The sequence below is a fragment of the Physella acuta genome, unplaced genomic scaffold (assembly GCF_028476545.2).
Source record: "Physella acuta isolate Inbredline_101_S28 unplaced genomic scaffold, ASM2847654v3 ptg000692l, whole genome shotgun sequence".
Classification (NCBI taxonomy): domain Eukaryota; kingdom Metazoa; phylum Mollusca; class Gastropoda; family Physidae; genus Physella; species Physella acuta.
Window position 1 is genome coordinate 437,752 of NW_026732211.1, and position 13,709 is coordinate 451,460.

The 13,709-nt window shown below is 41.9% G+C and overlaps 1 protein-coding gene across 1 annotated transcript in view; it reads left to right on the top strand.

Moving 5' to 3' along the window:
• The window catches only part of LOC131949376 (uncharacterized), a 158,578-nt gene that overhangs the window by 120,940 nt on the left and 23,929 nt on the right, over positions 1-13,709 (top strand). The window contains exons 3-5 of the mRNA XM_059311241.1: positions 9,379-9,486; positions 9,926-10,119; positions 12,523-12,742. Of these exons, the coding sequence (XP_059167224.1) occupies positions 9,379-9,486; positions 9,926-10,119; positions 12,523-12,742 (522 nt within the window). The remainder of the gene's footprint in view (positions 1-9,378; positions 9,487-9,925; positions 10,120-12,522; positions 12,743-13,709) is intronic.

Genomic DNA, 13,709 nt, shown 5'->3' on the forward strand with positions numbered 1-13,709 from the left:
GGTAAAATGCCAGTTTTATAATGTCGCGTCTCCTAGGTTCGCTCCCGTTATGGCTGCGATGTGATAAATTTAGACCAAACAATTATTGTCCGGCATGCAGCGCGCAGTGGAATGTTTGAGTATGATAATTTTATGCTGTTTTGTTCCGGTATTTTTTTTCGTTAGAAAGTAAACGATGTTCGCCTGAGTAGCTTGCCCTTAGATACAAGGTCAGCGTTGTAATTAAGGGGGATGAACCATGGGTTATTGACCCTAGTCGAACCACGGGTTAAGTGACCCTAGTTGAAGCATGGGTTAGTGACTACTATTTAACAATATGGTAGTGACCCTGGGTGGTGTAAGGGTTAGCGTCCTTGTTTAACTATTGGCAAGAAACCCGTACTGTTCCACGTTGCTCTTGATGTACTCATCTAATGTAACTAATCGAATATAGCTAGTAGCATTTACACATATACACATACATACACACACATTAAAATTACAGCTTTAATGTCACACACACCACACACACCTCAACATCACCACTGAACCCACGCTTCCGTCCACAATTCATCGAGACTACAAATCTAAAAACTTTTAACTTTAAATTGATCGGTTACTTCCCTTTCTCTTAAGTATATTGGTGAATAATATTATTTTTTATAACCCTTTAATTTTATAACACTCTTTCACCTTTGTTATGTAACCCTGTATAAAATCACGTGATCTTGTGAGTATTGTCACGTGACCTTATGAGCCCTCCAATACTCATTTATCTCACATGGCAATCTTGGTGCACTGGACGACGTCACGATGACGTCACAAGACCATCAAAACGAAAATCGCCCATACTAACCCCGCTTTTCTAAAGCCTTCAAATGACGCTATTCATTACCGACGCCCCACCCTACAGCTGACACCCACCGTTATCGCCCTCCTACCCTGAGGTAGACACCCGCCATTGCCTACGCCCCACCCCGGGTGCTATCGACATGAAAAGTCAACAAACCTCCATCACGCCAATCTTTAACCTACCACTGTATACCCCATCAAATCGTCACCCCAGTGAACTCTATGATATTTACACTGCAGACACCGCCACAGGTTCACCTCAGTTCACCTTAAGTGGCACGGTAACGGATCCATTTTGACCAATTTTATCAAAGTTCATGGCCGTTTTTTAAACCTCCTAGCCACCTGTTTTTTTGACAGTTTTCATTTACCCCCCTCCCCCCATCCTACATTGTCCTTGATTTTTGTAAAACCTAAGATTTTAAATCTATTCACCCCCCCCCCTCCATTCCATACACACACAAAAAAGTCCACATTTCCACTGCTCGAACGCCACCAAACAAAATCTCTTTGATTCCCACCTTTTATAGGACCCACCTCCTTTAGGATTAGCCACACTCCACTCCTGTTCTTTAGTAGGACATATCTTCCCCTCCTTTAGTAGGACTCCTCCCCCCCCCATTTTATATTTACACCCCCCCCCCCCCCACCTCCCCAACCCGTACATTTCAATTATCTGGCTTACCGATCGAACGGGTTCAAATATTAATGGAGCAGAAACAAAAGAGACCAATGTAACCGGAGAATCTGCTCTTGTATTAGCTCCAAGTAGGACATTACAAACCGCATAACGTATTTTTTTTCTCTCGACACGCATACATACTCGCGACACACACATACGCATAATTAACACTTGTCCACACACAACAAACGCTCACACACAAACACGTGTAAATAGCTCGCAACAGCAAAATAAAATAACTTTTTGGTTGAACCTTTTACAATTCTAAATTTACTTTATGAAATATATTGATGATTTACATATATTGCAACGTACAAGCACGCACGACTTACTAACACACCAATACATGCATGAATGTTCAGAAACACGCAAACACACACACACACACGCACAAACATACACATACGTGCACACCCAATCTCTCACAACCATATATATGCGTACGCGCGCGTACATCAACTCCCACCTCCACACCCAACCAGCCACACCCACACCCACACTCACACCATTTGTAACGTAACTCATCAATCCCTACTAGTGACGACCACTATCTCCAGATAAAAAACCCTTTTCAACCAATCACAACTGTTATTACTACTCGCTATTATTGTGCCATCCAATCGTAATTAACATCTCTGTTGTCAAGCGAGCTTTATTTAACCTAGGCTACGTCATCAGCAGACACTGGTGACGTTTATCACCATTTTATCACACACGGTGAGGCACTCGTCACAGAAAGTTTCTATTTTTAGCCCAGTGTTTGACTGGTGTAATTACCGCAACAGGACATTAAACGTTGAGACATTCTCTTGTGCTGACTCTCGCAACATACTATTTTGTTTGATGGAGAGACTTTAAAAAAAATTCTCTTCAAACTAACTGTGTAGCTTTGTTTTATAAATTTAAAAAATAACATAAATAGCTAAGAATACTAAAAAGGAAGTGTAAACTCTGATATAGCAAAAAACTACTACGGAACAAGTGATTTTTAGATTAAAATATAATCTAGACGCAATAGGAGAGAGGACATCAAGGAAAGGACTAGGCTGCTTTGGAGAATTACTTAAAGCGTCACAAGACCGAGAAAGATAGATATTTTAAAAAACAAAAACAAACTAAACTGTGATGTTCCCCATCCCCTTCCGCCCCCTGTACAACATAGTGGTTGTGTGATGATTGATTGTTTGAGTGATTGTCAACTTTATTTAATAATATAGTGCTCTCATGGACACTATTCGTGACTTTCTATTTTTATGAACCAATTTAACGCCATATGCTAACACCCCAGGCTAACATCCCACGCTAATACCCCACGCTAACATCCCACGCTAACACTAACACTAACTAACCATCCACTAACCATCCACTCCCCTCCACACTCCACTAACCATCCACTCCACACTCCACTAACCATCCACTCCACACTCCACTAACCATCCACTCCCCTCCACACTCCACTAACCATCCACTCCTCTCCACATTCCACTAACCATCCACTCCTCTCCACATTCCACTAACCATCCACTCCTCTCCACATTCCACTAACCATCCACTCACCTCCACACTCCACTAACCATCCACTCCCCTCCACACTCCACTAACCATCCACTCCTCTCCACATTCCACTAACCATCCACTCCTCTCCACATTCCACTAACCATCCACTCCACACTCCACTAACCATCCACTCTCCTCTACACTCCACTAACCATCCACTCCCCTCCACACTCCACTAACCATCCACTCCTCTCCACATTCCACTAACCATCCACTCCACTAACCATTCACTTCACACTCCATTAACCATCCACTCCACACTCCACCAACCATCCAATCCACACTCCACTAACCATCCACTCCACTAACCATCCACTCCACTAACCATCCACTCAACTAACCATCCACTCCACTAACCATCCACTCCACTAACCATCCACTCCACTAACCATCCACTCCACTAACCATCCACTCCACTAACCATCCACTGCACACTTCACTAACCATCCACTCCCCTCCACACTCCACTAACTATCCACTCCCCTCCACACTCCACTAACCATCCACTCCCCTCCACACTCCACTAACCATCCACTCCCCTCCACACTCCACTAACCATCCACTCCACACTTCACTAACCATCCACTCCACACTCCACTAACCATCCACTCCACACTTCACTAACCATCCACTCCGCACTTCACTAACCATCCACTCCACACACCACTAACCATCCACTCCACTAACCACCCACTCCACTAACCATCCACTCAACTAACCATCCACTCCACTAACCATCCACTCCACTAACCATCCACTCCACTAACCATCCACTCCACTAACCATCCACTTCACTAACCATCCACTCCACTAACCATCAACTGCACACTTCACTAACCATCCACTCCCCTCCACACTCCACTAACCATCCACTCCCCTCCACACTCCACTAACCATCCACTCCACACTTCACTAACCATCCACTCCACACTCCATTAACCATCCACTCCACACTTCACTAACCATCCACTCCGCACTTCACTAACCATCCACTCCACACTCCACTAACCATCCACTCCACTAACCACCCACTCCACTAACCATCCACTCCACTAACCATCCACTTCACTAACCATCCACTCCACTAACCATCCACTCCACTAACCATCCACTCCACTAACCATCCACTCCACACTTCACTAACCATCCACTCCCCTCCACACTCCACTAACCATCCACTCCCCTCCACACTCCACTAACCATCTTCTCCCCTCCACACTCCACTAACCATCCACTCCCCTCCACACTCCACTAACCATCCTCTCCCCTCCACACTCCACTAACTATCCACTCCACACTTCACTAACCATCCACCACACACTCCACCAACCATCCACTCCTCCCCCACTCCCTAATCCACCCCACACTCCACTAACCAACCACTCTACACTTCACTAACCATCCACCACACACTCCACCAACCATCCACTCCTCCCCCATTCCCCAATCCACCCCACACTCCACCAACCAACCTCACCAACACCCCACACTCCACTAACCAACCACTCTACACTCCACCAACCCACCACACCAACACCCCACCCTCCCATCCACCATACAAACCTCTACAAACGAACCTTTGCATAATTCACCTCACGCCCTCGTGAACGCCTGATCAAATCGAGATACGCAGTCATGCGCAGCCCTTCCTAATAAAACCTGCGCATTTTGTCAACAGGGAAAGGGAGACAACCACATTATTCGTGAGAATAAAATATGGCTGGCTGGAGTAATAACATTAAGTTTTAAAACCACAATAGCCCATGATAAACGCATTCCTTCGGGTAATGTAATCAATGGGGTTGTGTTGGGTTTGGTTTAGCGTCTTATGTTATGTGCTGATGCGGCAGTGTGTCAGAAAATGTTCCTGCGTGATGTACGCAGTGTTAGGTCTTGAGAAACAGGATTAGGTCATTGTCGTCAGTTTGACCTGTTTTATAATATTTTTTCTGAAGTCCAGTAGCTGATGTCTTAGGGTGCCACAAGTCCCCCCCCCCCATCACCCCCAGCACTTGTCCCAGTTCTGCAACCCATCCATTGTCTGATGGTGTTTTCCCAGTTTTTTCTTTCTTGACAGCCTCATTTTCGTTTACGATCTCACCCTTCCTAAAAGCCTATAACTCAAAGCCCACGTATCCCATGTGTTGTAAAGCCCACCACCCATTGTATTGTGAAGCCCACCACCCCATGTACTATAAAGCCCACCTGCCCTTGTATTTTGAAGCCCACCTTCCCTTGTATTTTGAAGCCCACCACCCATTGGATTGTAAAGCCCACCTGCCCTTGTATTTTGAAGCCCACCTTCCCTTGTATTTTGAAGCCCACCACCCATTGGATTGTAAAGCCCACCTGCCCTTGTATTTTGAAGCCCACCTTCCCTTGTATTTTGAAGCCCACCACCCATTGGATTGTAAAGCCCACCTGCCCTTGTATTTTGAAGCCCACCACCCATTGGATTGTAAAGCCCACCTGCCCTTGTATTTTGAAGCCCACCTTCCCTTGTATTTTGAAGCCCACCACCCATTGGATTGTAAAGCCCACCTGTCCTTGTATTTTGAAGCCCACCTGCCCTTGTATTTTGAAGCCCACCTTCCCTTGTATTTTGAAGCCCACCACCCATTGGATTGTAAAGCCCACCTGCCCTTGTATTTTGAAGCCCACCTGCCCTTGTATTTTGAAGCCCACCACCCATTGGATTGTAAAGCCCACCTGTCCTTGTATTTTGAAGCCCACCTGCCCTTGTATTTTGAAGCCCACCACCCATTGGATTGTAAAGCCCACCTGTCCCATGTACTATAAAGCCCACCTGTCCCATGTACTATAAGGCCCACCTGCCCCACGTGTTGTGGATCCCACGTGACCCAGCCAAAAGTACGAATGAAAATGCGAGCAAATGAAAACAATTTCCCCCCGCTAGTCTCATGTACTTAGCCGAGCCACTAAGCTGTCGAGGGCGTTCACTCCGTCAGATCCCACGTGATCCAGGGACCGGATGTGAGGTCACTCGCTGACTAATTCAACTCTAGGGGGCTTAACTCCTCCACGACCACCAGTCCAGGCGGATATTGGTTAAAGCTGGTCAAGATTGAGCCGGGCCCCGGTCCATCTCGTTAGCTCTCGTCACTGGCGAGATGTCGGCCATCTTTCTGCCAAGTTGTCGGCCTTGCTGTCAGGGGCGATAACTCAAGGTCGAAAGTGCTGGGATTTGCTGGAAGATTGGACAGGGGGAGGAATCGATCGTAATTAAAGCTCCAATTAGGCCAAATGATCTGAAGCTAATTACAACCTAATTTAGAGCTCAACCATGGACACGCACGCAAGCACGTGCACACACACACACACGTCAAGGTAGATCTGTACGTGAGTACTCCAAGGTCCAGTCCTAAGGCACGTCATGCAATGTCAGTCAAACACAACACACATAAGCTCACGTCTACCATCACAGGTAAATCCAAACCACCGGAAACTCACCATGTCACGTCACGTGATTACGTGATACTTGACGTGACTGTTGCTGTGATGAGGCAGATTAGGTCACGTGTTAATCCCAACAGAACATGAAACCTCAAGCCACACTTTAGTTCTGGCATTCTCAACACAATTTTTTCACCGAGTCAGGTATCTATTGGGTGACTGAATAATTAAACTTCAATTAATATAGAAGTTTCGACTTAAGGTCTTCATTAGCAGAAGTAGTGTGATTTCTTCTTCTCCTTCGTTTTCGTATATAAATTGAAGAGGGCATCCCTAACTCAATTATTTATGGTCAACATGTTAAGCGCCATAATCCTGACTCCGATTTCAGCATGCTTTTCTTTCTTTATTTGCTTTCATCGTCATCAACCCAAGAAGAATCTGCTAGGCAGCAGTTGTTTGGAGTTTTCTCTACTAGATGGGTTGTACTTTTCTCTACTAGATGGGTTGTACTTTTCTCTACTAGACGGGTTGGACTTTTCTCTACTAGATGGGTTGGAGTTTTCTCTACTAGATGGGTTGCTCCGCCCAACCACGCCTTTCCCAGCAGCGAGATGACTTAAAGCAGAAACCCAGACACGAACATTTTAGAATTCGCTCGTATGTTAATACACGTGTAGATATTTAAGGGATAGAAACGACCATTATTCTCAATTATTTTGTCTCCATGAATTACAATTTTTAACCTTCATAATCATTAAAAAAGTTTGGGTTTTTTTTTGCCTTTCGTTGGAAATGTGACATTGACAATCATGGGGGTCTTCAAACCACCCTCCCCTGTATAACTTGACAGTTACAGACCCCCCCCCCACCCCAAAGTTGTTGGCTAGATGGTGTGGCGGGTTAAATGACCACTAGTTATAAGAAATGGAGATATTAACAGAGACACCATAACACATTGTGGCAGTATCGACACCTTACCTCCGTATGGCAGTATCGATCCTTGCAGAACTAAAGATCTCTGATGTCGATACTACGGAGACGTGTTAATTTTTAATGAGAGGAATTTTCAGTTGGCACTGAAACTTGTCTCTCCATAACTAGTCTGGCAAGTTTGGCTGGCCACTTAAGCTTGTAGTAAACAACACCCAGGTGCTGGGTCAGTTGCTTTTACCTGGACGGTCCTTGTGGCGGGTCTCAATGGTTAGGGTTAGTTTTAGCGCTTTAGCTAGTTTAGGGTTAATTTTGTAGTTTATATTGTGTTAATGATGCGGGGTGATGTTTGCGCGTTGAATTAATATACTCGTATCATGGTTTGTATAGGGTTAATGCTGTGTGGTATAAGTGTGTTAAATTAATATGCCAGTATCATGGTTCGTATAGGGTTAATGCTGTGTGGTATTTGCGCGTTAAATAAATATACCAGTATCATGGTTTGTGTAGGGTTAATGCTGTTTGCTATTAGTGTGTTAAATTAATATGCCAGTATCATGGTTTGTATAGGGTTAATGCTATGTGATATTTGTGTGTTAATAAATCAGTAGTATCTTTTGTATATAGTTAATCGTATGTGCTTTTTGTGTTTATGCTCAGGAATATAGTTTGTATAATGTATAGTGTTAATAATGCGTGGTGATATGTGGGTGTAGAATAAATATACCAGTATCACAGTTTGTATAGGGTTAATTCTGTGTGGTGTTAGTGTGTCAATGTCCAGTATTATAGTTTGTTTAGGGTAAATGACGCGGAGTGATATTTGTGCGTTGAATTAATAGACCCATATCATGGTTTATATGTGGTCAATGTGATATTTTTGATCAATAGTATCCTTTGTAAAGGATCAATCGTATGTGCTATTTGTGCTCAGGAATATAGTTTGTTTAGAGTTAATAATGCGGGGTGATATTTGCGCGTAGAACAAATATACCAGTATCATGGTTTGTATAGCGTTAATCCTATGTGGTATTTGTGTTAATAGATCCGTAATATCGTGTGTACAGGGTTAATCTACCCGTCGACAGCTTTCCTATACAAATATTGGTTGATATTTGTGTCTCATTAATAATACACATTTCTAGTAAACCAAATTATTGCCTGTCGATTCTCGCTCTGTGTGGTGTTGCTGAAAAGTCACTCATAGCGTTTGTGGGTGCTTTCATTGTGTAGCCTGCGTCTAGAAGTAAAACGTTTACTCGAGGTGTGAGTTTAGAAAATAGATTTGTTATTTATGTTTCGCATTAAGGTGTGATTTATGGTTCTACTTCAATAGTGAGGTTATAACGCCATATTTATGATGTGTTGGTAAAAGGTCATAAAACCACATTTATAAAATATCTTAGTGATTAAGAAATGACACTTTAAAGCTGTGCATGGATTATTTTCTGGATTTAACAGTAAAGGACATTTGACACCAAGACTATGTTAATGTATAAAATGTTACGTAGGTAATAGAGGCTGTTTTTATTCGTACTGTACAGCTTTATATGAGTGTTGGACGTGATGTTGTGTGTGTGAGGCGTGATTGTGTGTGTGTGTGTTGGGCATGATTGTGTGTGTGTGTGTGTGTGTGTGCATGTGTATGTATTTTGCCTTATTCTAGGTGTTTTAGCCATGTGTGTGTTGGGTGTGATTGTCTGTGTGTTGGGCATGATTGTCTGTGTGTTGGGCATGATTGTCTGTGTGTTGGGCATGATTGTCTGTGTGTTGGGCATGATTGTCTGTGTGTTGGGCATGATTGTCTGTGTGTTGGGCATGATTGTCTGTGTGTTGGGCATGATTGTGTGTGTGTGATGGTTGAGATTCATTGTGTGTATTATCCATAAGCTGAACCCTTTATTTATGAATGATGATTTACGATACGGACGAGTTAAAACACTGGTCACTTCCGTTTCCAGGGACGCCGTTCTGGTGCCTGCTGGACATCGTACCCATCAAGAACGAGAAACGTGACGTCGTTCTGTTCCTGGTGTCTCACAAGGACATCACTAAAGAGAAGGATAAAGGTAGGTCAAGGTTACACCAAGGTCACACCAAGGTCACAACAAGGTCACACCAAGGGCATGTATTGAACAGTATTGTAAGAGTTTAGTTAAGTTGGTCAACATAAAGATATCCAAGGAAAACGTGTATAGACTTCAAATGTCTTCTTTAATACCTGATTTCAAAATAATATCTTTGAAAGTGTGTTTAACTTAAAAATATTTAAGAAATAAAAAAAAAAACTATTTAAAATTTATGAAATTAAAATCTTAGATATGTTTAAATTTAAATAAAAACTTAAAAAATGCATTAAATTTAAAATGTTTAAATTTTTAAAACAATGTTTAAATTAAAAAAAAAAAATTAAATTAAACAAATTAACGATACATATCAAGTTGAGGTATGACTATAATTATAAATATCTGATTTATTCCCCCCCACCCCCAACATCCACCCCCACAGAGCACCACGCCGACTCCCCGACGACGAAGAGCGACAGCGAGGAATCCTCAGATGACGACAACGACAACGACGACGATCCTATGCCCGAGAACTACGACTACGGCAGACGACGTAGTCGGGCAGTGCTGTACCACATCAGTGGGCAGCTGAACAAACACAACAAGGCTAAGAGTAAACTACAGCAGCTTAATAGGGTGAGTGGTCAATGGGGACTCACACTCTAATACACACATACACACACACATGCAAACTACAGCAGTTCAAAAGGGTTAGTGCTCTATGGATACACAGATACACAGTCACACACACAGACAGACAGACACACACACACATAAACTACAGCATCTCAACAGGTTTAGTGCTCTATGGATACACACACATACGTATATACACATACATATACACACATAAATATACACACACATACGTATATACACATACATATACACACATAAATATACACACACATATATTTATCTATATATAATTTTATATATATACTTATACATTAATAATACATATATATATACATATATATATATATATATATATATATATATATATATATATATATATATATATATATATATATATATATATATATATTCATACATACGTGTATATACTTAGATATACGTAAAAAAGTAACGCTAAGATGTTAGCATTACTTCTTGAAAATATATACTGGAGCCTCCATTTTATGAAGATACAACTTTCGGCTACTTCATTAAAAGTTAAACGAGAAAAAAGAAATAATTCCAAGGGATACAATACGCGAAAATAAAACTGTTTTGTATTTTGAGTTGCATACCTTAGTTTAAAATGTACGATATTCTTAAGAAATTATTGTGAGAGGAAACTTTATGCTGTAATATAGGTCAAATGTGACAAATTCACTTTTACTTGTTATTTTTTTTTTCCCTCCTCTAAACACTTGTATTACAGAGTACTTTTAGCGGTAAATTACACTTGTCTTTCACAGAAAAAAATTAACCGGTAGTGATCTCCCCTAAACTTTCTCGAATATTCTTATATAAAACAACAGGGGATGGTAACTGGGGATATAGTTATGATCTTTAATCCATTTTAAATACTGAAACTTTTAAAAATAGAATAGAATCTCAGTAAAAAACAATTGCGCACCAAGCGAACGCCTAATAAAGGTGTGTATAATAGTGCGCAATAGTATTAGTACTTTATAAATTTACATTAGTTTTTTGAGAAATCGGAAGTAGCGTAAAGTACTACTTCCGGTCAACGGAAATTACTCAAAATTTAACAGAAGGTAGAGAATTAGATCTTTTACTTACATGTGAAATTTCATTTATCTATCTGAAATAGTACTCAAGTTATAGGCTTTTGAAAAATTCAAAGTAGAAAAAGTACCACTTCCGGTTATCCGAAATCGCTCAAAAGTTGATACGGATCTACGATTTTGATATAATACTTGTATATGAAATTTCATCAACCTAGCTGTAACGGTACTCAAGTTATCGTGTTTACACACGGACACACACACACACACACACACACACACACACACGGACACACAGACATACGGACAAGATTGCAAAATTATGTTTTTCCGTATCAGTGAGATGTAAAACGTCGAGATTTGCAAAAATCTCGATTTTTTTTTTTGCACGATTACAAGACTTTCTCTATACTTCGTATATACGAGAAAGTAAAAACGTGTTACATTATCAAAATATGTCTTACCTCACCAGTTAGTCCTATGGATGCGCTAAAGATAGAAAACGATTCTGTGTATGAATATATACATACACAATATATTGTTACAAATATTGTTAAACAATTGATACGTATATCTTATATCGTATGTGTCACACACACAAACACACAAACACACATACACACATACACACACACACACACACATATATATATATATATATATATATATATACATATATATATATATATATATATATATATATATATATATATATATATATATATATATATAACATTGAAGATTTTATAATTTTAACTCTCAATTGCTCATAACTTTAAAATAAACTTTTGCTTTCACACAAAAACGAAATCTCGGTTATTCTAAAATTTGTAAACATTCAAACCAAAACTAAGCTTTTTAAAAAAAAAAAACACTGCGCTAGTACCTGAAGCAAAATTTAGCGCATCGTCCATTTCCAAGCAGATAAACACACACAACATTTTTTTCTCAAAACACTTCCATTTTATTGCACCCACGGGGCGCAGCTCTTCAGTTATCCACAACCACCTCTTACCTCCCCTACCCATCCTCATATTTTCTTAACATCTCGTAATTTTCCTTTCTTTGATGTCGACGTTACCTGAACTCCTTCCGCTCTTATCTAGTTTGTGTCCCGATAACCGACGCACCCGGCTAGTGAAGGGCTAAAGCATTTCACCCTCTGCATTCTCCCCCTTTATATGACGTCAATCCCAAAATGCATTAGGTTTTAAATTTGTTCTTGTGGGGGGCTTTTAACCTCGAGTCCAACTCCACAAGTGGGTTATAAAACAGAGGATCCGGATACCCAAACACTACTTCACCTACCCATGTTGTAACGGAGTTTTTCTTTTTTCGGCAGCTCGCATCCCAGATGCCCGAATATAAGGTACAGGAAGTCAAGAAGTCACGCTTTATCATCGTGCATTACGGGATATTCAAGATAGGCTGGGATTGGTTGATACTGTTGTGTACATTCTATATCGCCATCATGGTGCCATTTAACGCGGCCTTCAGGAAGAACGGCAGGATTAAAGACTTCATGTATATAGACGCTGGCGTGGAGGTGCTGTTCGCTATTGGTGAGTTGAGGATGTGGGGGTCTGGTGGTGTGGGGGTGTTTTTTTTTTTACTACTTAGGCCTATAATTTGAAGATTTGCGGTGAGGTGGAGTGGGCATAAGTTGCTCTTTGCAATTGGTAAGTTGAGGATTGTGGGGTTTGGGCATGAGTGTGGGGTATTGTGTGGGTTGAGGATTGTGGGGTTTGGGCATGAGTGTGGGGTATTGTGTGGGTTGAGGATTGTGGGGTTTGGGCATGAGTGTGGGGTATTGTGTGGGTTGAGGATTGTGGGGTTTGGGCATGAGTGTGGGGTATTGTGTGGGTTGAGGATTGTGGGGTTTGGGCATGAGTGTGGGGTATTGTGTGGGTTGAGGATTGTGGGGTTTGGGCATGAGTGTGGGGTATTGTGTGGGTTGAGGATTGTGGGGTTTGGGCATGAGTGTGGGGTATTGTGTGGGTTGAGGATTGTGGGGTTTGGGCATGAGTGTGGGGTATTGTGTGGGTTGAGGATTGTGGGGTTTGGGCATGAGTGTGGGGTATTGTGTGGGTTGAGGATTGTGGGGTTTGGGCATGAGTGTGGGGTATTGTGTGGGTTGAGGATTGTGGGGTTTGGGCATGAGTGTGGGGTATTGTGTGGGTTGAGGATTGTGGGGTTTGGGCATGAGTGTGGGGTATTGTGTGGGTTGAGGATTGTGGGGTTTGGGCATGAGTGTGGGGTATTGTGTGGGTTGAGGATTGTGGGGTTTGGGCATGAGTGTGGGGTATTGTGTGGGTTGAGGATTGTGGGGTTTGGGCATGAGTGTGGGGTATTGTGTGGGTTGAGGATTGTGGGGTGCGGCGTTAGGAAATTAAAATAAGGGGTGGTGTAGGATCTTTATGGTACTGGTAAGTTGTAGGATTGTGTGTGAGTAGTGTGGGGGGGGGGGCTTGTGACAGGTATCTTGAGCTAATTGAAGCTTAATGTCGTGATGGGAGAGATTGTGCTAAA